The 27,797-nt window shown below is 62.1% G+C and overlaps 1 protein-coding gene across 2 annotated transcripts; it reads left to right on the plus strand.

Annotated features, from left to right (window-relative positions):
- Positions 1-27,441, plus strand: ECE2 (endothelin converting enzyme 2). 2 transcript variants are annotated; one of them, XM_075003863.1, is made up of 19 exons: positions 1-42; positions 4,043-4,129; positions 5,225-5,369; positions 6,141-6,356; positions 7,160-7,284; positions 8,030-8,176; positions 8,750-8,815; positions 9,412-9,600; positions 18,550-18,692; positions 19,001-19,115; positions 19,718-19,828; positions 20,467-20,565; positions 20,877-20,954; positions 22,411-22,514; positions 23,284-23,394; positions 24,469-24,536; positions 26,350-26,540; positions 26,689-26,784; positions 27,265-27,441. In XM_075003863.1, the coding sequence occupies exons 1-19, from the start codon at positions 1-3 to the stop codon at positions 27,439-27,441; spliced, it is 2,310 nt and encodes a 769-aa protein (XP_074859964.1). The 2 variants fall into 2 exon arrangements, with proteins under 2 accessions (XP_074859964.1, XP_074859966.1); XM_075003865.1 differs by lacking the exon at positions 4,043-4,129 and having other exon boundaries at positions 10-42.
- Positions 27,442-27,797: the final 356 nt, after the last annotated feature.

Genomic DNA, 27,797 nt, shown 5'->3' on the forward strand with positions numbered 1-27,797 from the left:
ATGTCCAGGATGAACGTGGCTCTGCAGGACCTCAGCAACAACGTGAGTAGCCGGGCCGGGCCGCGGGGCTCCCCCCAGAGCGCGGCGCGCAGGAGGCCTGGACGCGCAGCGAGTGGGGCGGGGATGAACTGGCGCCACGTGCTGTCTACCGCCCCCTGCAGCTGCCCCCCCAAGGAGCTCAGTCCTCCCTGGGGCACTGGGGGAGGGGCATCTCTGAAGCACAGGGCCTGCCCACCCCCATTCCCGGGCAGGATGTTCCCTCAGGGACCAGCCAACCCGTCCAGAGGGTGCTGCAGGCTGGGCGGAGAAGCCAGATCTGTACCTGGCAGGGCCCAGCCCCGCTGCCCTTGACCCTATGGCTCAGCCCCACCCGGCACCCTGAGGCTGCACTCAGCCTCCTGGGTTCTGAGCCCCACCCATGCCTCAGAAGCTGCGTTCTGCAGCTTGTTTCTGCTGCTCCCTCTCCAAATGCCTGGGTCCTCCAGCTCCACTCACCCCATTCCCCTTGGTCTGGTGACCCAGCTCCATCCCTCCTCCACTCCGCACCTTGGGGCTCATCCTGCCCTGTGGCTGGGCCTCATCCTGTGGTGCCCTGGTCTCTGGGAACTGTCACTTGCTCATTGCTGCTGGAGGCTCACGCCGCTTCCCAGCAATGCTCAGAACCTTGGGGCAGCAGAGCTGGGATACTGGCACATGGTATCACTCAGGCCCACCAGGAGAGACGGGAGGCGGAAAGAGGGCCAGGACTGGAGGTTGCATTGTGAGCTGGTGTGTGGCTCTTGGCAACACCTGCTGGAGAGAAAGAGGCTTCCTTCCCACCCACCCCTCACCTTGCTCCACCCCATCTGCTCACGCTGCTTGAGCCCCTCCAAGGAGCAGTTTGCAGTCAGGCCCAGTGACCTCGCTGGCTACAGTCCAGTTGCGCAGAGGGGTTGCTGTTTCTTACTCCAAAGGCCACTTACCAGGGAACCTGGCTTGGCCTCCGTGCCAGAGACCCAGCTGCAGCAAAGTCACCTGTAGCCCAGAGCAGCCGCCTCTGCTCGTAACTTTTCCTCCCCTCTACATTGCTAGGGTCTCCAGAAATGTGGTGAGGAACGCCACAGGACAACCACCCAGGGGACCAGGGCAGGGGATGCCAGGGCAACGGGCGTTGCAGCTGGAGGCTGTGTGGATTCCTGGGCTTGCCCACACCCGGAGGACCTTGGAAAGGCTGCATGCCTGTGATGGGGAGTGTGGGACCTGAGCTGCCCTCCAGAGGCTTCCATGGCCAGGCCGTTCCCAGAGCCAGCTGCACCACCCTGTGGGCAGGAGGCTGAAGGAGCTGGTGTCACAGGCACCCCTGAGCTGCCCATCAGGCAGCATGTTGGGCTGTTCAGTCTGGCAGGGTAGGGCAGGTTTCCATGGAGGGAGCTGTGTTTTCCCAGGCATGGCATCTCCCTGAGCAGGAGGGGGGGCGGGAATCCCTGCTCAGATAAGGCTGCCAGCAGGGTGCTGAGACATCCTCACAGATGCCAGCAGCTCCCAGGAATCGTCCCCAATCAGGGAGATTTTGCCAAATGTTTGTGGGGTTTTTTTTTTTTTCAGTACAGACCCAGGCTCCTTTCCTGAGCTGGCAGCTTTCTGAGCCACTCCCAGTAGCTGTTGGCTAGCGGGGCAGGGCCATGGTACTTATACTTATATGCACAAGCTCCCCCATCTGAGCTTTGCTTTCTAGCCCTTGCTGCTGTCAAGGAAAGTAGGAGCTGAGGATAACTTAAACAGCAACGCCTGCCTGAGGCTGCAAACAGCCTCAAACCAGAGCTGGGAGGAACGAACGCTCCCCCCGCCCCTCCACCAGCTTACCGGCATTAATCCTGGAGCCTAATGACTCTTTTCATGTAACTGCCATGAACTATTTCACCGTTGGTCAATTTGCAAAATCAACCGTCTTACATGTTTACCCTACACCCCCAAACCCCCTCCCCAAGGGTCAGTCCCCAGCTGCTCAAACCCACAGGCTTCCCGCTCACCCCAAGGCCATCTAGCATGGGCAGCGCGACAGAAATGCCAATGAAATGTCCAGCTGAGGGGCCCCAGCCCCCATGCAGCCAAATCCTCTCGTCCAAAACCTTCCTTTCCAGCATAAACAAAGCTTCATGCTTGAGCCCTGGGCTAGTCCAGTGTTTCTAAACCTTTCTGGGACCACAGAACACCAAACAATAATGTTTCTCACGCAGAACACCTCGGAAATATTTCTTCCAAAAAAAAACCCAACCAGCAAACCCAAAAGGAAGTCCTTTCATCAGGTATCCTAGCAATGAAGTAACTTTGTATCTGGTTTTAAGAACAGAAAAGTAGCCCACCCGTGCATTTTTCCAACCGCGCGCCTCACAGCTGCGAGTGAGCATAGTTGAAGAAACTGCTCTCGGCCACGCTCAGAGCAACCCTGGCCCTCGGTGACTGTGACATGGGCTGCACCTGGAAAGTGGCTGGTCCCCCACACCGCGCAGATGTGGTGTGGTCGGCCAAGCTGCCCTTGCTGGTGGAAGTGTTCGTGCGGTGACGGAAGTCTATGCCGGGGGCTCTGCTGGCTGCCCTGTCACTCTGCCACTATGGTCCCTGCAGTGCACACAGCCCTCCTGCCTTTGACAGTCCAGTGTGGGCGAGGTGGGGTGGAGGGAATGGCCTCATGCTGCCTAATCCCCTCTGCCCTGGAACTTTTGCTTTCCTTTGATTGCCAGTTCATGCCGCGGTTCAGCCCGGTGTAAAGACCAAACATAGGTGGCTTGGAACAGAAGCGTCCGGGTCAGCCTTTGCAAGCGGGGTAGTAACGAGAGAGGCCCGGACAGCCGGGCGGCAAAGACCCCCTGCCCACGCTAGACTGTTCACAGTCTTTTTGCCCTAGTCCAAACGTTGCCTCCTATTGGTGCATTTCATTATCTTTGATAACCTGACTCCCCTCTTTCTGCAGCACAGACTATCCCAGCACCGCTACTGCCCTCCATGGTCTGGCCGGGCCTGTCTCCCTCCCACTTGGCTTTGGGGGTGGGTCTGCGCGGCATGGGAAGTTTCTCTGCCCTCCTCGGCTCTACCTCGTCTCCCACCATCTCAGCCTGCTGCTAGGGGGAGCTGCTCCACCCTTCCTGCCCATGGCACGCTCGCCACAGAGGAAAGCGCGGGATGGGGGGTGACACCAGAGCAGGGGGGCACCCAGAGGAATGGGAGGATGCTGGTTGGAGAGGAGGAGGAGCTGGGCCCGAGCTCCGGGGTCTAAGAGAAGGCCTTGCTGAGGTCAATGGAAGGCCACAGGCTGGGCCGACGTGTCTGCCACACAAAGAGGCGAGTTCCCTTTCTGAGCTTCAGCCAGGCTGCTGGCGCCCGCCTGCCAAGGCCACCAGTTCCAGATGTTTGTCCAACTGAGCACGTCTGCCTGGCAAGTCCCAGGGCCTGGAGGGGAGCAGAGAGAGGAGGCGGTGGCTGGCGTTGCTAGGAAATGAAGCTGCAGGTTGCCTGGGAACAGAGGACGGTCTCTGGGAGACAATCTGACACCTGTCAGGAATGCTGATGTCAGAGCAGCTTCTGCAGAGGCAGCCATGGCAACCCACAGAGGGCGAAGGGACGTACACTGCTCAGGGCAACCACTGGTGCCAGGCAGGGCAAGAGCTTCCCCTGCTCAACAGCACAAGCCTGGCAGCACCACCTTGTCCTGCATTGAGTTGTTCAGGCACCAGGCCCAGGAAGAATGTGACCCTCTGAAGTTGCAGGCAGAGGGAAATGCATTTGCCCGCTCTTGGTTGGCATCACCGGGACCTGCATCCTGGCTGCCCCTGGACCCCGTCCTGGCTCCCTGATTCTCAGAGCACAGCATGGGAACTTGGGAGTCCCCCCGTGGTACACCATGAAATGGAGTGGTCCTCCTCTGGGGAGGTGGTCGTGTCCTGCTGTAAGCAGCTCCATGACCCCTCAGCGCTGCCCTGGGACCACTGAGACCAGCACCTCCAGCAGGAGCCTGGCTCTGCACTGTGAGGCCCATGCCCAGGCTGCGCTCTCTCTCTCTCTGCAGATGTCTGACTACAAACGAGCTACGCTCCACGATGACGAGGGCGGGGATGCAGCTGGGGACGGAAGCGCCTCTCCTGATAGCGTGGAGGTAGGGTCATGTTCCTGGAATGAGCACCAGCCTGGGCCCTCGTCTAGGCCAGGACTCAGTGCAGCACCTTAGGAGCTGGGGCGGATGTGCTGCGAGGAAGGGCACGGCTCGGCCCGGGCATTTCGGAGCCCCCCCAGGAGCCCCAGCAGCTCGTGTTCGGTGCAGGGTTATGTACAAAAGCTGGGTCTGGAACCTCTGGGCCAAGAACATCTTGTTGCCCAGGCTACTTGCCGAGAGCATTCGATAGGGCCTGCAGCAGGAGACGAGCTGCTTCCAACCAGCACCAAAGCTGATCCTGCCTCCTTCCCCAAAGGCCATGTGTCCCCGGCTCTGCCAGTGCCCCCGGTTTGCCCTGCACCCACTCTTCCCCCATTGCTCCGGTCCTGGGCTCCCCACACACAGCTCTGCTGGCCCCCTCACTCCTGCCCTGCAGCCGCCCCAGGCTCTCCTGGGCTGGGTGGGGTTTCCTGTCCCTTTGACTTGTTTGTGGAGGTGATTAACCATCCCCCAAGCCCTCTGGGAGCTCAGGCTTCTCTTTCCACATGGCCAAGCCCCAGTGGTAGGGCCTCGCTCCCAGCTCCTGGAGTGTGGGCAGTCCTCGTGGGAGCCAGCTTATCCCACTGGGTCTCCCAGCTGGGACATTCAGGCTGTGGCCAGCCGGGGGAGGTCTGACAGTGCTGGACCCACTACCCCTCTCCAGCAGGGGCCCACCAACTCCAGCCCTAGGCAGGACCCGTTTGCAGGGCTGGAGGGGGCCCACTCCCAAAGGAATCGCTATTCGGTCGCGCTCGGTGCTGGGCAGGGGCCGAGTCTCTTTCCACATTCGCGGTCCATAGAGCGGCCCAGGGGGAAACAGGCTGGCACTGCCAGGGGAGGCGGGTCAAAGGCCGGGAAGGGCTGGAGTGGGACTGCCCAGGGGCAGAGCCTCAGGGCTCCCCACGTGGCTGAGCTGTGGCTAATGTCAATGGTCCCTGTGGGCTTAATCCATCCGGTTTCTCGCCCCTTCTCTGCCCACATGCACACACACTCACTCACGTGCACGCACACACATACACTCTCTCTCTCTCCCTCTCTCCCCCCACCCCCACCGCCCAGGTGGGGTTCAGGAAGGGGGCCACGCCCTTGATGAGCCGCCTGGGCTCCCGGAGCCACCTGGAGCTGGTACTCTGCGCCATCTGCCTCGTCACAGCTCTGCTGCTGCTGGGCTCTGTGATTGCTCTGGGCATCCAGTACAGCAAAGGTAGGAGGGGGAGGGGCTCACACGCCTTCCCTGAACCCCTGTCCTGAGCCCCGCATCCTCTCCCTGCAGCCCCAGCGGCTCCTGGAATACGCTGGGGCTGCTCACGAGGGGGAAGATCCCGAGCCTGCCCCAGGGAGCTGCGAAGGGCCCCCTTGGCTGGAATTACCCCGGGGAACAGGAGGTGCTAATGGGAGGCCGTGGGGCAGGATATGGGGAGGGGATTCTCCCGGGACTGTTAATATTGAACCTCCTAAGGGGTCACATGGCCCCCGCCGGGGACTGACTGTGCTACTGCAGGACTCCGGCTCTCACCCGCCTCCTGTGCCCCTGGGTCGGCCGTCCTGCTGCCGGCATTCCTCTGGCGGCCGTCCAGGCACCTGCGGTCACTTGCAGGGCTGGGAGCCGCGTGGCGAAGCTGGAGCCAGAGCCGCAGGCAGCTCCTCGGCGTGCCCCCCACCCACTCCATGCATGTGCCCCCGCCGCATGGCAGGAGAAGCACGTGGCAGCGGTGGCAGCGGCTCCAGGCGCGGCTTGTGCACCCCCAGGCTTGCGCAGTTCCAGGGCCCAGCAGCAGCTCTGGGGAGTCGCCGGCATTCGGTTGGGCCGGGGGGGGAGGGCATGCTGTGGAAAGGCACAAGCCGCAAATGTGGCGATCCTTGGACTTCTGTGGGATGCGGTTGCTCTGAGGCCTCCATCCCAGCTCTGCCACCAACTTGCTGCAAGTCCTAGCTGTTTGGTGCCTCAGTTTCCCCACGCCTTTCTCCCATGCAGACCCTTCCCACAGCACGTGCCTCACAGAAGCCTGCATCACTGTGGCCAGTAAGATCTTGGAGGCCCTGGACCGGGAGACCAATCCCTGCGAGGACTTCTACCAGTACTCCTGCGGAGGGTGGATCAAACGGAACCCGCTGCCCGACGGGCGCTCCAAGTGGAGCACGTTCAACAGCATCTGGGACCAGAACCAGGCCATCATGAAACACCTCTTAGGTGGGTGGAACCCCCGTGGCACCCCCTTGTGTACAGGCACAGGGCTTGCAGGTCCCTTCCCCACCACACACACACACACACACACACACGCCCACCCACTGGGTGGGGTTAGGAGACGTTCCAGACACACGCGGGGCCAGTCAGCACAGGGGCTTAGGAGACTCCTCGATTGTCTCCACTTGGCCAGTGGGCCCAGCCCAGCTGGTGACAGACAGAGGCAGTAACCTCTGGGTGTTTTACCTGGCACCAGCGTGTACTGCTAGGTCACCGCTTCTGGGAGGCAGCACTGGGCGGGCTGGGGTCACATCCTGCATCAGCGTCCATGGTTCACACCAGCTGGAGAAGGTACGCTGTTCAGCAGTCTGTCCTGCATCAGCCAGGGAACGGGCCAGCGGCAGTCTGCCCCACGCCGGCGCTGGCCGGGGCACACGGTGGTACGCCTGATGCACTTAGAAAAACCCTCAGGCAGCTGCATGGGACAGTCCCCTGGTGCCAGTGCCTGGGGGGTGAGGCCACATAATCTGGGGGATCCTAACCCCCAGGAGATTCTCTGGGCCCTACTCCCTGCCTGGGCCTGAGGTGGGGGCGCTAGGTCTGGAACACAGCTCTGGGCATCCTCCTCACCCTCTCTGTGCTCCCGGTACAGCAGGAAGATGAAAGAGGCCCCAGCCCTGAGGCCTGGTTGCAGGGCGTGTGCACAGCCACAAAGTTCTAGGAAATGTGGGCCAGCCCCAAGGTCCCTCAGTGCCCAGCGCCCCCCAGCCGGGAGGAAGTGACTGATCACCTCATTATCCACCCCCCAGAGAACGCCACCTTCAACTCCAGCAGCGAGGCAGAGAGGAAGACCCAGCGGTACTACCTGTCCTGCCTGAAGGAGCAGAGAATCGGGGAGCTGGGCTCCCAGCCACTGATGGACCTGATTGAGAAGGTGGGTGCGGAGCGGGAGGTCCGGGCAGGGGCCAAGATGGGGAGGGAGGTCAGCTCAGTGCGCTTGCTTCTCTGCAAGGGAAAAGTCTCCAAGCGGGGAGCTCCCCCGGGCAAGGGGCTGAGCCCTGGGAGCGTTGGCCTGGCAGAACGCCCTGCCCCGGTGCTCAGTGAGACCAAGTGCCGGGTCTCAGCCCAGTCTGCCGTAGTACAGGGAATGTTCCCATCTGCATTACAGCAGAGGAGGCGTGGGCTGAGCACGGTCCCTCCGGGCAGGGCTGAGGCCCACTAACAGGGGAGGGAGTTTGCACTAGCCAACCTGAGCCCTATTTCTGGTCCTGCCCTCACCCCATTCATCCCACAGTGAGTGTGATGTCACTCGCCCCTCTCTGGTGGGGGGCGGAGGGGGAACGCAGCAGCCCCATGTTCAGACGGAAAGCACAGCGCCCCCTGCTGGTGGGAAGAGGTGGTGCACCCCAAACGTAGGCAGGGCGTGTGGGATGCACAATGGCCCCTTTTGCTGGGTGGGGGAGCTGTGCACGGAGGCCGGGCGGGTTGTGCAAGGCAGCCCTGTCCCCAGCAGCACAGCACCCATAGTGCTGGGCTGGTGTGGGTGCCACACAGGCAGGGCGTGGAGGGTCCCACTTGTGTTGGAGACGAAGGTGGAAGATTAGAGCCCGAGGAATTTGGTGACTCTGAGGCAGGTCCTCCCCTAGACGCCGATTTCCCTGCGCTCCCATTTCCTGCAGATTGGCGGGTGGAATGTTACCGGGCCGTGGAACCAGAGCAACTTCATGGAAGTTCTGAAGATGGTGTCGGGGACCTACCGGGCCTCGCCCTTTTTCACTGTCTACGTGGGCGCTGACTCCAAGAGTTCCAACAGCAACATCATTCAGGTGGCTCCGGGACCACGGGCACCGCCAGGGAGGGGGACGCTGCGCCAGGCGCCTCGCCGCTTGGAAACAGCATCACACACGTTGGGTGGCGGAGCCCAGGGCCAGCACTAGGGATCCCAGCCAGAGGACACAAGAAGGAGGAGCAAAGTCAAGGCATAAGGGAACTTAGCCAAGGACAGGGGGAGCAGAGACGGGACCCAGGTGATCATGCCTGGGTATTTCTGACTGTGGGCTTAAGCAGCCCAGTTCAGCCAGGCCTCCCCCTCCTGCCCCGAGGAGGGACACGTGGGTGGGGTTGGTGCAGATGGTCACTGGTTTGGGACACCTCACATACCTGGGTGCCAACGCCCAGGGCTGCGGGAAGGCACCTTGGCCTCTCGCTGCTGGGGATGTGAACACCACTTGGGGGTCCCCTGCAGGTCCCATTTGGTGGCCTTGGTCTGCTGCTCAGGGCTGAGGGTCCCTCAGGTCCTCCATCCCCATCACCCTCGGCACAGCCAAGGTGGGCTCACTGGGCTGTGGAGAGGGAGGTGTCGCTGTGCAGTCCAGGCTCATTTGTTCTCCATCCCCCAGGTGGATCAGTCAGGCCTGTTCCTGCCCTCGCGGGATTACTACCTGAACAAGACAGCCAACGAGAAGGTAGGGGGTGGGGTGGGAGCAGCCTCTTGCACCGTCCTGTCCCTGTCTGCACTCACGCCTTCCTTGGGGTCTGCCGTGATCTCGCTGCCAGCCATGACTGCGGGCAAGAGCCTCCTCAGCTAGTCCGAAGGGCCCAGCATCCCTGCGAGGCCCCCCCATAGGTGCTTTCGGCCTCAGCGAGCCCCTCTTAACCTTCGCTTGTCCAGTGGACTCGGATGGGGCCCTGGACACCTAATCCTTTGTGTGGATCCTCTGCACCTCCCCAGCATAGGCCCCACCTCTGAGGTGACCAGGGGCCCTCTGCTGTCAGACATGCAGCGTCCAACCCTGCCGCCCTGCGTGGGCTCACAGCTTCCTGTGCTCCTGACACTGATCCAGCCCGGCGGGGGAACGTGTCCCTCCCCATCTCTCAAGGGGCTGAAGGAGAGGGACTGACTCCTGGTGCTGGGACCCTGCTGGCAGGACATCCTGGGGGGTGATGTGGGGATTGAAGGCCCAGGATCTGAGGGAGCTGGACTCCCCCACGGCCCATCACCGGCTGTGTGGAGCTGCCCAGGCCTCAGTGGCTTATCCCACTCCATCTGCTTGAGTGACAGGTGCTGACTGCTTACCTGGACTACATGGTGGAGCTGGGGACGCTGCTGGGTGGGGCGAGGGTCTCCACCCAGGAGCAGATGGAGCAGGTGCTGGAGTTTGAGACCCTTCTGGCTAATATCACCGTCCCGCAGGACGAGCGGCGGGATGACGAGAAGATCTACCACAAGCTGAGCATTGCAGAGCTGCAGGTGGGCGGAGGGGTGGCCTGAGGCTGCTGGGGAGAGGAGGAGCCGGGGGGCTGCGGGGGTGTGGGCTGAGGTCTATCCTGAGCAGGTGTCAGGGATCCATAGCAGGAGGCTCCCGTTTGCTGGGTGGGTCCCTCTGTGGCCAGGAGCAGCTGGGTACAAAATTCTGAATGGAAAATGAGAGTTGACTGCCAGGGGTCTGAGCCCTGGGTTACATGTCAGAGCTGCCCAGGCAGAGCGTGAGGGCTCAGCCCAGGGCACAAGGGGAGACAGCAGCCTCTCTCTGCCCCCCTGTGCTCTCCCCCGCAGTCCCCTACAGCCCCTGCCTGCTTTCCCTGCATGCTCCAGGGCTCTGCTGCCCATCCCCCCAGCCAGGTCTCATTAGGATTCCAGCAGGGAAGCTGCTCAGCTGCCAGAGTGTCGCTAATGTGGGAGGCCTGGCTGAGCTGCATCCTAAGCAGCCAGGAGTCGTTGCGGAGAAGCCTGGCCATCCCGCAGGCTCAGCAGTGCTTTCCGTCCCAGATGCAGAAATGGGGGAGGTCCCCACCAGGCGTCACCCACGCGCTTGGGCCAGCGGTGGGAGGGAGCTGCAATGTCCACAGTCATCCCATTCACCCGTGTTGCTGCTCCTCAGACCTGCTGCCCAGTGCTGGGCTGCCCACCTCAGGGACCCCCTCCCAGCCCTGCTGCTCAGTGCCAGGCTACCTACCTCAGGGACCCCCTCCCAGCCCTGCTGCCCAGTGCCAGGCTACCTACCTCAGGGACCCCCTCCCAGCCCTGCTGCCCAGTGCCAGGCTACCTACCTCAGGGACCCCCTCCCAGCCCTGCTGCCCAATGCCAGGCTACCCACCTCAGGGACCCCCACCCAGCCCTGCTGCCCAATGCCAACCCACCTCAGGGACCCCCTCCCAGCCCTGCTGCCCAATGCCGGGCTACCCACCTCAGGGACCCCCACCCAGCCCTGCTGCCCAATGCCAACCCACCTCAGGGACCCCCTCCGAGCCCTGCTGCCCAATGGTGGGCTACCCACATCAGGGACCCCCACCCAGCCCTGCTGCCCAATGCCAACCCGCCTCAGGGACCCCCTCCCAGCCCTGCTGCCCAGTGCCAGGCTACCTACCTCAGGGACCCCCACCCAGCCCTGCTGCCCAATGCCGGGCTACCCACCTCAGGGACCCCCACCCAGCCCTGCTGCCCAATGCCAACCCACCTCAGGGACCCCCTCCCAGCCCTGCTGCCCAATGGTGGGCTACCCACCTCAGGGACCCCCACCCAGCCCTGCTGCCCAATGCCAACCCACCTCAGGGACCCCCTCCCAGCCCTGCTGCCCAGTGCCAGGCTACCTACCTCAGGGACCCCCACCCAGCCCTGCTGCCCAATGCGGGGCTACCCACCTCAGAGACCCCTCCCAGCCCTGCTGCCCAGTGCCAGGCTGCCCACCTCAGGGACCCCCACCCAGCCCTGCTGTCCAATGCCAACCCACCTCAGGGACCCCCACCCAGCCCTGCTGCCCAATGCCAGCCCACCTCAGGGACCCCCACCCAGCCCTGCTGCCCAGTGCCAGGCTACCCACCTCAGGGACCCCCAGCCAGCTCTGCTGCCCAATGCCGGGCTACCCACCTCAGAGACCCCCACACAGCCCTGCTGCTGCCCTAAACCCTGCTACCCACCTCAGGGACCCCCACCCAGCCCTGCTGCCCAGTGCCAGGCTACCCACCTCAGGGACCCCCAGCCAGCTCTGCTGCCCAATGCCGGGCTACCCACCTCAGAGACCCCCACACAGCCCTGCTGCTGCCCTGAGCCCCGCTACCCACCTCAGGGACCCCCACCCAGCCCTGCTGCCCAATGCCAACCCACCTCAGGGACCCCCTCCCAGCCCTGCTGCCCAATGGTGGGCTACCCACCTCAGGGACCCCCACCCAGCCCTGCTGCCCAATGCCAACCCACCTCAGGGACCCCCTCCCAGCCCTGCTGCCCAGTGCCAGGCTACCTACCTCAGGGACCCCCACCCAGCCCTGCTGCCCAATGGCGGGCTACCCACCTCAGGGACCCCCACCCAGCCCTGCTGCCCAATGCCAGCCCACCTCAGGAACCCCCACCCAGCCCTGCTGCCCAATGCCAGCCCACCTCAGGGACCCCCTCCCAGCCCTGCTGCCCAGTGCCAGGCTACCTACCTCAGGGACCCCCAGCCAGCTCTGCTGCCCAATGGTGGGCTACCCACCGCAGGGACCCCCACCCAGCCCTGCTGCCCAATGCCGGGCTACCCACCTCAGAGACCCCACCCAGCCCTGCTGCCCAGTGCCAGGCTGCCCACCTGTGATGGGGTTCTGGGGTTCCCCAAGCTCTGCACCCTGTCCGCAGGCAGGAGTGACTTTCACTCAGCAGGAAAACAGCAGGTTTATTAGCCGACAGGACACAGCATCATACAGAGGAGTCAGTACAGCCGGCAGAGACAGCCAGTCCCATCCATGTTGGGGAGAGGAGGCCCCGAGGGGCCCTCAGAGCTGGGGCCTGGCCCCCTCCTTTGTCTTTCTCTCCCTCAGCCCAGACTAACCGCTTCCAACTCCCAGTTCCAATTCAAACCCCTCAGGCTCCACCTCCTCCTTTGTCTGCAGTACAAAGGTGTTACCTGGTCGTCAGGGTTACCCTCAGCAGGAGCCCCACACCCTCTGTGAGCCACTCACACACACACACAGGTATCCCCCACTTTATCACATCTCTCCCCCCTTCCAGACCGAACTGAGCGGGGTCATTTAACTGGTGACCTGGGGAAGTTCGGGGCTCTCCCCTTGTGACAGGGCATTGGCTGTACCCTTAGTGCTCCCCTTGATGTGCACCACCTCCATGTTATAATGCTGCTGGAGGAGGCTCCAACTTAGGAGCTTGGTATTGGCCCTTTTCATGTGATGCAGCCGGGCAAGTTCCTTTACTTCCCTTGGGTTGGTTGGTCTTGCTGCAGCACCAACAGATTAAACAGGTCTTTTGTGGTCTGGGTCCTGCCCCATCTGACCACCAGTTCATACAGCTGCTTTAGCCGATGTCTGGAATTCAGTTACAGTCCAGTAACAGAAGGTACAAATGCTTTCATCCTTGGCATTTAGCCAGACCACCACAATGGCTGTGTGCCTTAGTTTCCCCTTCCATGCCACACAATAGGTTTGGAATGTTCCTTCTTATGTCAGAGGTTGCAAGACTAGTTACAGGGAACAATGGTGACATTTTAGAGTTACAGACTCCTTTAGCATACAATTTATGCTTCTACATTAATGTCATCATGTCACATGGCTCTTTTTAAACATTTAGTGCATGGTACAATTCTACAGCTTTTGGTAGCAGCACCCCTTGGTTACAGCAGTTAGCGTGAGTAACAGAACAAACCCATTGCAACTGTACATTTACGTTGCTCTTTGGTAGACCACAACTTTTGTGCAACCTTTTTGAGAATTTGGTATTTTGGGGATAAATGGCTGAGGCCTTTTTTAGCACCATCAAGTTCTAATCTTCTCTCTTGCCCCCTGGGGTGGAAATTTGATTTCTCTGGCTGTGCCCTCTCTTCTAACAAGAGCTGGGCCATTGATGATCTTAGGGAGATGGCCCCCCCCACCAGTCGGGAAATTTGCAAACCAAACTGCTTTTTGAGAGTTGTTTTGTGAGTCCCAGACGCAGAATCCACATGAAGGAATCCCTGTTTATCCCTTACTGGCCCACCAGGCCCACAGCTCCTTCGTCCTTCCACCTCCAACTACTGCTTCCCCATGGAATCAGAAGTGGAGTCCAGTATAAGAATATAAGTGTTTCCACCATCTGGAGATGGGGAATTGCTGGCGCTCTCCTGCATCCTACAGAGACTGACTGTGCAGCTGTTTTATTTGGTTCTCACAGGGCTGCTCACACTATCTGATAGTTTTTACTTTACTTGCATCAACTTCCAATTCCTGAGAAACCTTTACCCTGCCTGCTTTGGACCCTTTCAGAGCACAGCCAGTGGTTTCACACTTAGGCAGGTCCTGGCCATCACGAGCTGAAACAAACTTCTCCCCAGGCAAAGGGCTGCTCCGGCTCTTACAGACAAGCACCTTTCCTGTTCACTCTCCTCCACCTCACTTCCATTTTCTGCAGTCCCCACAGATGGGTTAGGAAAAGTTTCAGGGAAATTTTCCTCCTTAAGAGCTTCCCCAAACAATAACTCACCCCTATCTGGCTCCACAGGGGCACTGCTCCCTTGAGCCACAACCAGCTCCTGGGTTTCACCTAAACCCAGGATCACTTCTGGCCCAGCAGGCAGATTCCCACGTAATCCCCCTCCAGGCAGACAGCCAGTACCACCGGACAGAAGGTCAGGGTCCCTTTCCTCCCTTCTGCTACCAGCTCTTTTATCTTCATCAGTCAGCGTAACTCCATTGCCCGTCTGTTCTTGTGTCCTGGCGAGAGGATGACTCTGGTAGGACAGAGTCCTCTCACCCCCTCCCAGTAACACCTTAGCATTAGGCAAAGAACAAGTACCAGAATCGTCTGGTCTCTGGGATTCCCTGATGATCCTAACTGGATTAGACCAAGTTAAAGCATCATCCCCCCTGAGAGACACAGAGGCAGGCCCACTTCCCATCTGGGCTTCAGCTGCCCTCAGATCCAGTTTTGGGATCTTGACTCCATCTCGAGCCCCCACAGGCTCAGGCAAAGGATTCACTTCCCCAGAAGCAGAAGCACCTTTCTTGCACCAAGGACCAGTGTCCTTAGCAGGGATACCACTGCCCCATCCCGGAGCCATTCCCTCTGCTCCAGCCCCCATGGCTGCATTCAGAGACACACCTGGAATGCTCTTGTCTGGTGGATCCTTCTCCAGCCACCCCAGGCTGGGGAATCTTCCTCAGACAATGGGCTAGTTCCCTCATTGGCACCTTTTCCAAACGCAGGCTCTGCTCTCTCCCCAGGCTGCTGCTGCTGTTCAACACAGACAATGGGAGACACTTTTTCCTTTGTCCCAGCCCCCCGGCTGGTCTCCACACACACACAGAAGGTGAAGCAGCTTCTCTCACAGACAACTTGCCATTCCCAGTGGACAAGCTGCTTTCCTGCACAGACACACAGGCACCTTCCTCGGCCCAGGCCTGGAAAACTCTTCGCAGGTCTGTCTTGGCCACTAGTAGATGATGGGTTGGAATCGCTCCTTCCCTCCTTGAGCTGCGGCAGGCCACTCGGTTCAGAGCTCCAGGCAGTCCAGGGTTCCCTGCCCCGATCCGGGCTCACCTCTGCAGGATTTTCCTTAACCCTCAGCTCTGCCACTGCACATCCACGCTGCCTTGTCCAGCTTCTTTAATCTCGATTCGGTTTCCAGGTGCTGCCACTTCACAGCGGAGTTGCTCAGCGTGGTTGCAGGCTCTCAGGCTGATGCCCTCTGCACCCCACGATTCCTGGAAGAATCCCTTCAATGTGCCAGGCTCCTTGCGGGTCACAAGCTGCCCAGGGTTAGGCCGTAGGCCCCTCCGCCCTCTGGGACCGACTCCAACAGACTCCCAGCGGAACCCCTTCTTCAGTGTGACACCCGCTCTCAGGGACCATGAGCACACTGTCTTGGGAAGAACTTATTCAGCGTCAGCCTCCTCAGGGGTCACTTGTTCTTGGGGGTTGGGCTCTTGGCCCCTCCACCTTCTGGGACCGACTCCAACAGATTCCCAGGAGTAACCCCTCCTCGGGTGTGACACCCCTTCTCGAGGACCACGACCGCAGTTGCTTGGGTTTGGCCGCAAGCCCCTCTGCCTTGGGGAACTGCACCTCACTGCCCTTCAGCACACCTGGGTCTCGCAGGCCCCACTTCTTCCGGGGCCCCGGTCACTTACTGCTGGATGCTCCATCCTCAGGGTGCAGAACATCCCACTTCTGACACCAGTGTGATGGGGTTCTGGGGTTCCCCAAGCTCTGCACCCTGTCCGCAGGCAGGAGTGACTTTCACTCAGCAGGAAAACAGCAGGTTTATTAGCCGACAGGACACAGCATCATACAGAGGAGTCAGTACAGCCGGCAGAGACAGCCAGTCCCATCCATGTTGGGGAGAGGAGGCCCCGAGGGGCCCTCAGAGCTGGGGCCTGGCCCCCTCCTTTGTCTTTCTCTCCCTCAGCCCAGACTAACCGCTTCCAACTCCCAGTTCCAATTCAAACCCCTCAGGCTCCACCTCCTCCTTTGTCTGCAGTACAAAGGTGTTACCTGGTCGTCAGGGTTACCCTCAGCAGGAGCCCCACACCCTCTGTGAGCCACTCACACACACACACACAGGTATCCCCCACTTCATCACACCACCTCAGGGATCCCCACCCAGCACTGCTGGGCTACCCACCTCAGGGACCCCCACCCAGCTCTGCTGCCCTGAGCCCCGCTACCCACCTCAGGGACCCCCTCCCAGCCCTGCTGCCCAATGGTGGGCTACCCACCTCAGGGACCCCCACCCAGCCCTGCTGCCCAATGGTGGGCTACCCACCTCAGGGACCCCCACCCAGCCCTGCTGCCCAATGCCAGCCCACCTCAGGGACCCGCTCCCAGCCCTGCTGCCCAATGGTGGGCTACCCACCTCAGGGACCCCCTCCCAGCCCTGCTGCCCAGTGCCAGGCTACCCACCTCAGGGACCCCCAGCCAGCTCTGTTGCCCAATGGTGGGCTACCCACCTCAGGGACGCCACCCAGAACTGCTGCCCAGTGCCAGGCTACCCACCTCAGAGACCCCACCCAGCCCTGCTGCCCAGTGCCAGGCTGACCACCTCAGAGACCCCACACAGCACTGCTGCTGCCCTAAACCCCGCTACCCACCTCAGGGACCCCCACCCAGCTCTGCTGCCCTGAGCCCCGCTACCCACCTCAGGGACCCCCACCCAGCCCTGCTGCCCAGTGCCGGGCTACCCACCTCAGAGACGCCACCCAGAACTGCTGCAAAGTGCCAGGCTACCCACCTCAGAGACCCCACCCAGCCCTGCTGCCCAGTGCCCGGCTGACCACCTCAGAGACCCCACACAGCACTGCTGCTGCCCTAAACCCCGCTACCCACCTCAGGGACCCCCACCCAGCTCTGCTGCCCTGAGCCCCGCTACCCACCTCAGGGACCCCCACCCAGCCCTGCTGCCCTGAGCCCCGCTACCCACCTCAGGGACCCCCACCCAGCCCTGCTGCTGCCCTAAACCCTGCTACCCACCTCAGGGACCCCCACCCAGCCCTGCTGCCCTGAGCCCCGCTACCCACCTCAGGGACCCCCACCCAGACCTGCTGCCCAGTGGCAGGCTACCCACCTCAGGGACCCCCACCCAGCTCTGCCACTGCCTCTCAGCCTTACTGCCCAGTGCTCCGCTGCCCACCTCCAGGCTCCTGCCCCTGCATCTCAACCTGCAGCCCCATTGTCTCAGCCCTGAACTCTGCTGTGCAGGGGAGGGACGCCAAGATCCTCCCTTCAAGTTTTAAAGTTCTGAACTCTATAGAAAAGCCAGCCTTAGCCATCATGCGATGGTCACCAAGCAACAAGTCACCATGGCAACAGGGAGAGATGTAATGCTGTCGAATGGGAAGGGAGGTCTCTCCTGAGGCTGGCCAGGGACAGAGGACCCGAGTGGGGCAGAGGTAGGGGTGGTGGACCAGAGTAAGGAACAGGGGCAGACGTTGGAGCTGGGAGACCTAAGTGAGGCAGGGGATAGAGGTCGGGGATGGATGACCTGAGTGAGGCAGGGGATAGAGGTTGGGGATGGACGACCTGAGTGAGCAGGGGATAGAGGTCGGGGATGCATGACCTGTGTGAGCAGGGGATAGAGGTCGGGGATGGATGACCTCAGTGAGCAGGGGAAAGAGGTCGGGGATGGATGACCAGCGTGAGCAGGAAATAGAGGTCGGGGATGGATAACCTGAGTGAGCAGGGGATAGAGGTCGGGGATGGATGACCTGAGTGAGCAGGGGAAAGAGGTCGGGGATGGATGACCGGCGTGAGCAGGAAATATAGGTCGGTGATGGATAACCTGAGTGAGCAGGGGATAGAGGTCGGGGATGGATGACCTGAGTGAGGCAGGGGATGGAGGTCGGGGATGGATGACTGGCGTGAGCAGGAAATAGAGGTTGGGGATGGATGACCTGAGTGACACAGGGGATGGAGTTGGGGGATGGATGACCAGAGTGAGGCAGGGGATAGAGGTCGGGGATGGATGACCTGAGTGAGGCAGGGGATAGAGGTCGGGGATGGATGACCTGAGTGAGGCAGGGGACAGAGGTCGGGGATGGATGACCTGAGTGAGGCAGGGGATAGAGGTCGGGGATGGATGACTGGCGTGAGCAGGAAATAGAGGTCGGGGATGGATGACCTGAGTGAGCAGGGGATAGAGGTCGGGGATGGATGACCTGAGTGAGGCAGGGGACAGAGGTCGGGGATGGATGACCTGAGTGAGCAGGGGATAGAGGACGGGGATGGATGACCTGAGTGAGCAGGGGATAGAGGTCGGGGATGGATGACCTGAGTGAGCAGGGGATAGAGGTCGGGGATGGATGACCTGAGTTACACAGGTGATAGAGGTCGGGGATGGATGACCTGAGTGAGCAGGGGATGGAGGTCGGGGATGGATAACCTGAGTGAGCAGGGGATAGAGGTTGGGGATGGACGACCTGAGTGAGGCAGGGGGGCTGTGGCCAGGCTAGGGGATCGGCAGGGAGCAGGGATGGGGGAGAGGAAAGAGGCGAAGAGGCAAGGGTAGTGGTGGGAGACTGGAGTGTCGCCTGGGGGCAGCCAGGCAGCAAGTCCGAGATGGGGGCTGGCAGGAAACTGAGGCACCTGACATACTTCTCCAGGGACGTTCCTCCTCCTCCTGCCTCCAGTGAAACCCCTTGTGGGCTGGGGTTCCCTCACAGGGAGGTGGCTCTGCATGGAGCCCCAGGTACCCCGAGCAGGAGGAGTCTGCCCTGGGAGCGCTCCCCCTCACAGCCCTGTGTCTCACAGGCTCTTGCCCCTGCCATCGACTGGCTGGATTACATGGCCTATGCCCTGTCCCCGGTAGAGCTGAGCGAGGCTGAGCCTGTGGTGGTGTATGGCCGGGAGTACCTGCAGCAGGTCTCCGAGCTCATCAACAGCACGGACAGAAGGTAAGAGCCCAGCTGGAGGGCTTCAGGCCGCTCGGTGTCTGAGGGGTGGGCACTGCAGAACACCCACTGGGAACAGGGGCCAGGCCCCCTGGGGGTGAGGGAGTCTCAGGCAGTGCCCGTGGCCCTGTGACCTGTGCCTCAGGGTGTGCTGAGCAGGCAGGGCTGCAGGGGCCGGTCTCGGGGCCAGGCCTTTTGGGGGGTGGGATGGGGGTGGGGTGAGTGGGTAGGGGCAGGCGGCACTCTCAGGACTGTGCCCATCCGGGCAGGGTTGGGGTCTCGGGAAGTCAACGTGGTTCTGTTGTTCGCAGCATTTTGAACAATTACATGATCTGGAATCTGGTGCAGAAAACCGCCTCCAGCCTGGACCAGCGATTCGAGACGGCCCAAGAGAAGCTGCTGGAGACCCTCTATGGCACCAAGAAGGTGAGAGGCTGCTTCATGCGGCACACCGGGCCACACCAGTGAGGCCCCTCTATGCACGTGGGGGAATCCCGCTCCCTGTGGGTGTTGCTTTATATCCCCCAGGAAATGCCACAGGGTCCTGAGCCAGGCAGCCGTCCCCCAGCCCGAATGGGCCGTGGCTGTGTGTGGAGAGGCTGCTGAGACAAAGGTGCCCTGTGCCCACAGCCCGCAGCCCTGGGTGGGCGCCAGAGAGCCCTGCTGGCTGCAAGCCGGGGATGCTGGGGAACAGGGCTGAGCTGGGGCGAGTGGCCTGCAGGAGGGACTCTGGGGCAGGCTGGGAAGTGCAGCCTGAGAAGGGGCAGGCAGAGTTTGGGAGGGGGCCCAGGGGAGATGAGGACGCACCTGCCTTAGAAGGAGTCCAGGCGGGGGGATGGACTTGAGGTTAGGTTGGAGCCCCAGGGGGCCCCGGAAAAGATGCAGATGGTCACAGCAGAGAGAAGGGAGGTCAGAGATTGTTCCCTGCTGCCCGTATCAGAGCACGAGCTCAGCCCCTGCCCCACAGCACGGCCAGCCAGCACACAGGGACGCAGCAGGTCTCACCCTGTCTGTCTCTCTCCCTGGAGTCCTGCACCCCGCGCTGGCAAACCTGCATCTCCAACACCGACGACACGCTGGGCTTCGCCTTGGGCTCCTTGTTCGTGAAGGCCACCTTCGACAGAGACAGCAAGGAGATTGTGAGTAGCCCGGCCTCCTCCGAGCCCTCCAGCCTCCCGCACGCCGGCGCTCCTGCCGCCCGGGATTCCCCTGCAGCCCTCTGACCATCCCTCATCCTGACCCCTCCACTAGCCCCCCCACAGCTCCCTTGCAGTCACCCCAATTTCCCCGCAGATCCCAACTTCTTCTCTCTCCCTGTTTGCTCCCCACCCCAATTCCTTTGCAACCCTCTAATTCCTTGGTTGCGAGTGTCCCAGCACGAGGGACCTCGGCAGCCAAGGGCAGGGGCCCACAGAACAGCGGGAGGGGAATTCCCTGCCCCGCGAGCCTCCCAGGTGAGGGGAATTTGGCCTGGCTGCATGCAGCCCTAGCAGTTGGAGCATTGGCCTGCTAAACCCAGGGTTGCAAGTTCAATCCTTGAGGAGGCCATTTAGGGATTGGGGCAAAGAGATGTCAGGGGTGGTGCTTGGTCCTGCCGAGAGGGCAGGGGGCTGGACTCGATGGCCTCCCGAGGTCCCTTCCAGCTCTGGGAGATGTGTGTGTTTCTCACTCCACTCAGGGGAGGGCGAGGACTGGGGGGTAGAGCTGGGAGAGGGGGCTAGTGCTGCGTCACTGTCTCCAGTGCATGCGGGGGACTGACTCTCCCTTTCCCCCACAGGCAGAGGAGATGATCAGTGACATCCGGGCGGCCTTCGAGGAATCCCTGGACCAGCTCGACTGGATGGACAAGACGACGCGACAGGCTGCTAAGGAGAAGGTGACCTCACCCAGACCCCCCGCGGGAGGGGAGCCAGCCAGCTCCTTCCCCGAGCTAGAGGGGAGGTGATGTCAGAGCGGACCCCCGGACCTGCTGTCCCCGCGCAGCCTCCCCAGGCTGAGACACGCGGCCGGGCATCCCCGGGCCATGCTGGGGGTGGAGGGAATCACAGCCACCTAGTCCCCATGCTCCCCAGAGCAGCAGTGCTGGCCCTCTGCGACCTGCACACTTCCTGCGAGGACCCGGGGCTGTGCCCTGGGACCACCCAGGTCCCCCTGTCCTCAGGCACCTCCCTCACCTCCCCCTCGCAGGCAGACGCCATTTACGACATGATCGGCTTCCCGGACTTCATCCTCGACAACAAGGAGCTGGACGACGTTTACGACGGGGTAGGTGGCCCCGAGCAGAGGGACCTGGGCCCAAGATTGCAAGGCCAGTGGGCAGCCAGTGGCTCCCAGGTGCTCGTGCCAGGCACATGGCAGAGCTCCAGTGAGCCAAGGTCCAGTGAGATGAAATCTCGCCTGGTACCCACCCAGCGTGCCTGGCCCTGCTAGGGGGTGGCACTGCTACTCTGTGTGCCTAGAGCCATCTCTCCACACCCCCATACCTTCCCCACCTGTGGGTGACAGCTCTAGTCCATCTCAGTCCCTCCCCAGCCCAGCCGGCAGGACTGAGGGGTGCAGCCCTAGCCCATCTCAGTCCCTCCCCAGCCCAGCCTGCAGGACTGAGGGGTGCAGCCCTAGCCCATCTCAGTCCCTCCCCAGCCCAGCCTGCAGGACTGAGGGGTGCAGCCCTAGCCCATCTCAGTCCCTCCCCGGCCCAGCCTGCAGGACTGAGGGGTGCAGCCCTAGCCCATCTCAGCCCCCCCGGACCCAGCCTGCAGGACTGAGGGGTGCAGCCCTAGCCCATCTCAGTCCCTCCCCGGCCCAGCCTGCAGGACTGAGGGGTGCAGCCCTAGCCCATCTCAGTCCCTCCCCGGCCCAGCCTGCAGGACTGAGGGGTGCAGCCCTAGCCCATCTCAGTCCCTCCCCGGCCCAGCCTGCAGGACTGAGGGGTGCAGCCCTAGCCCATCTCAGTCCCTCCCCAGCCCAGCCTGCAGGACTGAGGGGTGCAGCCCTAGCCCATCTCAGCCCCCCCGGACCCAGCCTGCAGGACTGAGGGGTGCAGCCCTAGCCCATCTCAGTCCCTCCCCGGCCCAGCCTGCAGGACTGAGGGGTGCAGCCCTAGCACATCTCAGCCCCCCCGGACCCAGCCTGCAGGACTGAGGGGTGCAGCCCTAGCCCATCTCAGTCCCTCCCCGGCCCAGCCTGCAGGACTGAGGGGTGCAGCCCTAGCACATCTCAGCCCCCCCAGACCCAGCCTGCAGGACTGAGGGGTGCAGCCCCAGCACATCTCAGCCCCCCCGGACCCAGCCTGCAGGACTGAGGGGTGCAGCCCTAGCCCATCTCAGTCCCTCCCCGGCCCAGCCTGCAGGACTGAGGGGTGCAGCCCTAGCCCATCTCTGCCCCCCCGGACCCAGCCTGCAGGACTGAGGGGTGCAGCCCTAGCCCATCTCAGTCCCTCCCTGGCCCAGCCTGCAGGACTGAGGGGTGCAGCCCCAGCCCATCTCAGCCCCCCCGGCCCAGCCTGCAGGACTGAGGGGTGCAGCCCTAGCCCATCTCAGCCCCCCCGGACCCAGCCTGCAGGACTGAGGGGTGCAGCCCTAGCCCATCTCAGCCCCTCCCCGGCCCAGCCTGCAGGACTGAGGGGTGCAGCCCTAGCCCATCTCAGCCCCTCCCTGGCCCAGCCTGCAGGACTGAGGGGTGCAGCCCCAGCCCATCTCTGGCCTTTGTGTTTCTTTCTCAGTATGAAGTCTCCGAAGAGTCCTTTTTCCAGAACATGCTGAACTTCTACAATTTCTCTGCCAAGGTCATGGCCGACCAGCTACGGAAACCCCCCAACCGGGACCAGTAAGGAGCAGCTGCGTCCACACCCACTGGGGCCAGGCGTGGGCAGAGGGTGAAGGCAGGCCCCTAGGAGGGGTGCATGACTGGGAGGCCTGGGAGCGGGTTTGGGGGCATGGCTGATGCTGTCCATCTCCCGCCCCATTGTGTTGCAAGTCAGCCTGGGTCCTCCCTCGCTTCCAGGGTGGCCTGGGGCTGTAGCCTGGGCCCAGCATGCCATGCTGTGCCTAGAAGCCAGCGGCTGGCTGCTCTGCATGCTGGGAGTTGTAGTCTCCAGTCTGCGCCTGTAGGGAAACGAGGAAGACGCCTGCAGCGTTCGGCCAGGACAGTGCCCTTGCAAGGCTCTCTGCCAGGGAGCCCCCCCTTGCACACACGCCGCCATGCATCCTTTCACAAGCACACATGTACTTGTGCACAGCCTCCCTTGCACATCACAGCGCACACCAGGGCCTGCCTCGCTCTGGCTGTATCACAGCCACAGCACCCGCCGCCTGCTCCCTTGGGGAGAGAAAAGAGCGGCCCCAGCTTAGAGCCAGGAGAAGGGGGCTGACATTTTCCTGCCTTCCTCCACTCCCAGACCGCTGGAATGCTGCTGGGGGCCTCAGCAGGTCTCTGCACTTCTGGCCAGACTAAGAGGGCCATGGTAAAGGCGGCTCTGGGGGCAGACAGGAGCTTCCCCTGCATGGCTGCCTGCTGCTGCCGGCACCCGCCCTGTCCCTTGCTAGCAGGGCTCCAGGCGCTGGAGAAGCTGCCTAACGCGTTTGGCCCTCCCTAGGTGGAGCATGACCCCGCAGACTGTCAACGCCTATTACCTCCCCACCAAGAACGGGATCGTCTTCCCCGCCGGGATCCTGCAGGCTCCCTTCTACGCCCGCAACCACCCCAAGTGCGTCGGGGGCTCTCGCTGCTGGGGGCGGTGGCCGGAAGAGGCGGGTGAACGAGGGGCCGGGAGGCCTGGGTGCACCAAGGCCTGGGTAGCCCCTTCTCTCACGCGGGGGCAGCACCCAGTCCCAGGAGCAAGGATGGAGCTTCCGAGGCAGAGAGCCTCTGGGTCTGAGCTGCTGCCAGCCAAGTGCTAGGGAAGATTCCCCCTTGCAGCATCCCCAGACCTGCCCCGATCAGAGGAGCTTCCTGCCCTGTGATTCTGGGGTTGGACGCTCGCTACAGCCCTCGGCTGTTCCTTGGGTCCGTTGTAGCATGTCCCCTGGGAAGCAGCTGGGCCCACGGTGGCTGAGGGTGCAGGGTGGGGTGAGCAGTCACAGGAAGACAAGGAGCGTAAGCAGCGTCTCTGCCTGCTCGCTGCCCTTCTCACCCGGCGAGAGGACAGGGCTTGCGGCAGCCCTTCCCACAGGGAATCGGAGGCGGAGGAGCCCTAGCTGCAGCGCTGTGGAAAAGGCCTGGCCGGTGTCGGCATGCAGCAGGGGTGGCCGTCTGGCTCAGAGCCTTTTAGAGGCTGAAAGTCCCAGCATGGTCTGTGTGCCTGGCCGTGCCCTTTGCCAGGGCTGGCGGCCTTTCCCACAGGCCGGCCTTCTGAGCTAACGAGAGCAGGTATTGTGCCCACTAGGTGCCAACACTGAGCTCCCAGCAAGCTGGTGATGTAGCCCTTAGCTGGGCAGAGTTTATGCTTTGCCCAAGAGTGATGCTAACTGACTCTAGGCAAGGCTCTACCTCCTGCCAGCCCTGCTAGTGCAGCCTTCTGGGCAGCTTTCTCAGCTGGACCCATGCTGCTCAGTGGCCTCTCACCTCACCTCCATGGGCAGGCAGGCCCCTGGCTGTCTTCGTGGGCTGCTCCTCGTAAGGGCCGCTCCTCGTAAGGGCCCCAGAGGGCACTGGCAACGCAGCCTGGGGCTGGCTCACTCTGCTGTGTGAGTGGCGATCAGGGAGATTCCAAGGCCACCGGGATAAAGGCCATGTTAAGCGCTTAGGCAATGAACTACAATTTCTTTCTGGCTTTACCCAGAGCCCTCAACTTCGGTGGCATCGGGGTTGTGATGGGACACGAGCTGACGCATGCCTTTGATGACCAAGGTAGGACTCGGTTGGCCTGTCGGGCTCCCCTCTCACCTCCCTGGCCTCACGCACACTCTGCTGTTCCAAGAGTGCTCCGGGGGCACGGCGGGATGGGAAGGGACACTTGGTCCAGGGCCCCTAGAGTATGGCCAGCACCCTCACCCCCAGCACAGTGCTCCCTCCACCATCACCTCTTCATCCTCTTCTCTGCATGACGGCACTGCTCACACCTCTGTCCTGTACACGGCCCACACAGGTTCCAGGCATCTCTCCTCTGCCAGGGGCCTTGCCATCCATTCCATCCTGTGCTTCCCCCATGCCATCTTCTTGCAGCATGGCCAATGCCCCTTGCCCCCCTCTGCTTCGTCACAGCCCTCAGGAGGCCCTTCCCCTTCCACCGGCTCTCCTCGCCATCTGTTTGTCCTCCTGTCTCCCCAGGTGATACCTGCAGGCATCTCCCCAGGCTTCTCTGTGCAGCTTTCGCTTCCACTCCATCTGCTTGGTGAGGACCCATGCATCTGCATCTCGGGCCATGGCTAGTGGCTGGCCATTCCCAGTCCCTCCCCCTCCACACTGCTCCTTGTGGCAATTGGGGATCTGCCCCTTCTCCAGCTGGACTCGTACTTGTTTTGTTTGCATGCTGTAGAGCCTTGCTTGGGCAGGGTCAAAGGTGGAACATGAAAGGCAGCTTTGGGGCCTCCGTGCCAGGAGTCACTCCCTGGGTGTCTGGTTGGGAGGCAGATGGAGTTCCCCCACTGACAGGGGTATGGTAACTCCATGCCTTGAGAACAGGCATAGACTTTTTACATCTATATCTCATGGAGAGCTGGACGGGAGCTCAAGAGGTCAGGGAGTCCAGACCCCTGCCCTCACAGCACGAGCTCTCACCATCGCTCTCAGTTTGTTTGTTAAATCTAATCTGTCCGAGCCCCTTGAAAGGCCTCCTCAAGGATGGAACTCACAACCCTGGGCTTACAAGGCCAGTGCTCTAACCTCCAAGCTATCCCTTGTCATATAAAGGCACTGCACTGGCTGAAAATCGAACATGGGCCTCCCACGTGGCAGGCACAAATTTTACCACTGAACCACCAATACGGTTTCCTCTAGGCTGCTGGTTCGTAGCCAGCCCTGGGTGGAAGAGCAAGTCCTCTGTGACATGGTGGCTGAGGTGAAGGGAGCTGGGATCCCAGCCGCTTCCGGGCAGACAGAAAAGCCCCCAGCACAACCGGTGCCAGCTGACCCCACTGTTAACAATGGAAGATGGCAAGAACCGAGCAGGCCGTGAAACGTGACCTCTTCTAGAGGGGTCCCAGGGGGGGGAAAGCCCAGGCAGCTTCTGCTGGAGAGATGGGGGGACTTTGGTCTCAAAGGCTGCATCCTGGGAGGTGGTCCTGCCATTTCCCCGTTGCTCATTGACAGAGGCATGACGGGTACGAATGAGCCCTGAAGCCCGGAGAGCAGGTGCTCCATCCCCACCATAAGCTTGACTGGGCTGTGCCTCTGGTTTTTCCCTTTCCATGTCTCCATTTCAGCAGCCCCTCCACTGCCAGACACACTCACTCGCGGGCAGCCACCCCATCCCTCTTGAGCCATCCCATGGAGCCTGGTCGCTTACCTCAACCTTTGGGCGGCCCACAACAGCCTTGGTGCCGGGGGCCGCTCGGGATGGAACTGAAGCTATGCAGGGCGGGCGGGGGCGGGAGTGGCTCAGTTCTCTTGGGGGCCACCAGCGGAGAAGCACCTGAGATGGGTGCAGGGGCAGGACTCCTCGAGCTGTCCCAGCGATTGGCTCCTCCTCCTGCCATTCATAACCTACCCGCTCGTCTCCCAGGTCGTGAGTACGACAAGGAGGGGAACCTGCGTCCTTGGTGGCAGAACTCCTCCCTGGAGGCCTTCAAGAACCGGACCGAGTGCATGATGGAGCAGTACAACAAGTACACGGTGAACGGCGAGCACGTCAACGGCAGGCAGACGCTGGGCGAGAACATTGCCGACAACGGGGGCCTGAAGACCGCCTACAATGTGAGTAACCCCCAGGCGGGGGCCAGGGCGCCGAGCTCTGCGGCCCCGCAGGCCCGGGTTCAGTTCCCGCTGCTGGATTCCTGGGAGAAGGGGAGCACCGTTCCACGCTCGCATCCATTTCACGGCAGGGCTGGGTGGTTCATTGCAGGCCTACAAAGCCTGGCTGCGGAAGAACGGGGAGGAGAAGCACCTGCCTGCCGTGGGGCTCACCAACCACCAGCTCTTCTTTGTCGGGTTTGCACAGGTACAGCTCTGGGGATGGGAAACAGCTGTCCTAGGGTGCCTCAATGCTACCCCTCCATCCCAACCTACAGCCCCCTCCAGGTCACAGACATACCCACACTGCTCCGCTACTGACCGCAGCCCCTGGATATCCCCTCCTCTCTGCCCTCCCAGCTCTGCCAGGGCCCCTCAGCGCTAACCCACAGTTCCTGGCTGGTCCGTTTTGGGAACAACAGGCCCTGATTTTTAAAGGCACTTGAGAATCACATGAGCACCTCCATGAGGCCAGATGGGACCATCCTGGCCCAGCACAGCCCTTCCCGGGGTCTGGCGCATGCAGTCTGCCCCTCCCCTCGCTCCAGGCACTACCTCCCCGCCCAAGCCAGTCTCAGGGCTGCAGCTGCACTGGGAGGTACAGTTCCCAGTCTCAGCTGTTATCCAGGAGCCAGGCTGGGTGCAGGGCTGGGCAGCCCTAATTCTGTCCCTTCTGTCCCTCACACAGGTGTGGTGCTCCGTGCGCACGCCAGAGAGCTCGCACGAGGGGCTGGTCACCGACCCACACAGCCCAGACAAGTTCCGGGTCATCGGCACCCTCAGCAACTCCCGGGATTTTGTCCAGCACTTTAAGTGCCCGGTGGGCTCGCCCATGAACCCCGGCAAGCACTGTGAGGTGTGGTAGAGGGGGCGCGGCCGGGCAAGGAGGTGGCGGCCAGAGTGCGGGATGATGAAGCTGTACATACACAACTAACCAACTTCCCCAGGACACAGGCGGGCAGCAGCCACGCAGAGCTGTGCCCCCGGGGGTGAGCTCCAGGAGTTGCCTCAGCTCCCCTGCTCTGGCTTGCCCTGCGCAGGCTCTTCCCATCTCAGACACAGCGCCAGGAGGGAGCGTAGGAGACTTGTTGTTCTGCCCTTCCTGCTGGGTGCAGCCTGCTACCCAGCCCACCTGCCTTGCTCGTTCCCCACCCTGCACCACTGACCTTCTCCCCACGATCGGCACCTGCCACCGCTGCCGGCCTTCTCATCACCAGGAGC

Source organism: Carettochelys insculpta, chromosome 10, assembly GCF_033958435.1.
Source record: "Carettochelys insculpta isolate YL-2023 chromosome 10, ASM3395843v1, whole genome shotgun sequence".
Classification (NCBI taxonomy): domain Eukaryota; kingdom Metazoa; phylum Chordata; order Testudines; family Carettochelyidae; genus Carettochelys; species Carettochelys insculpta.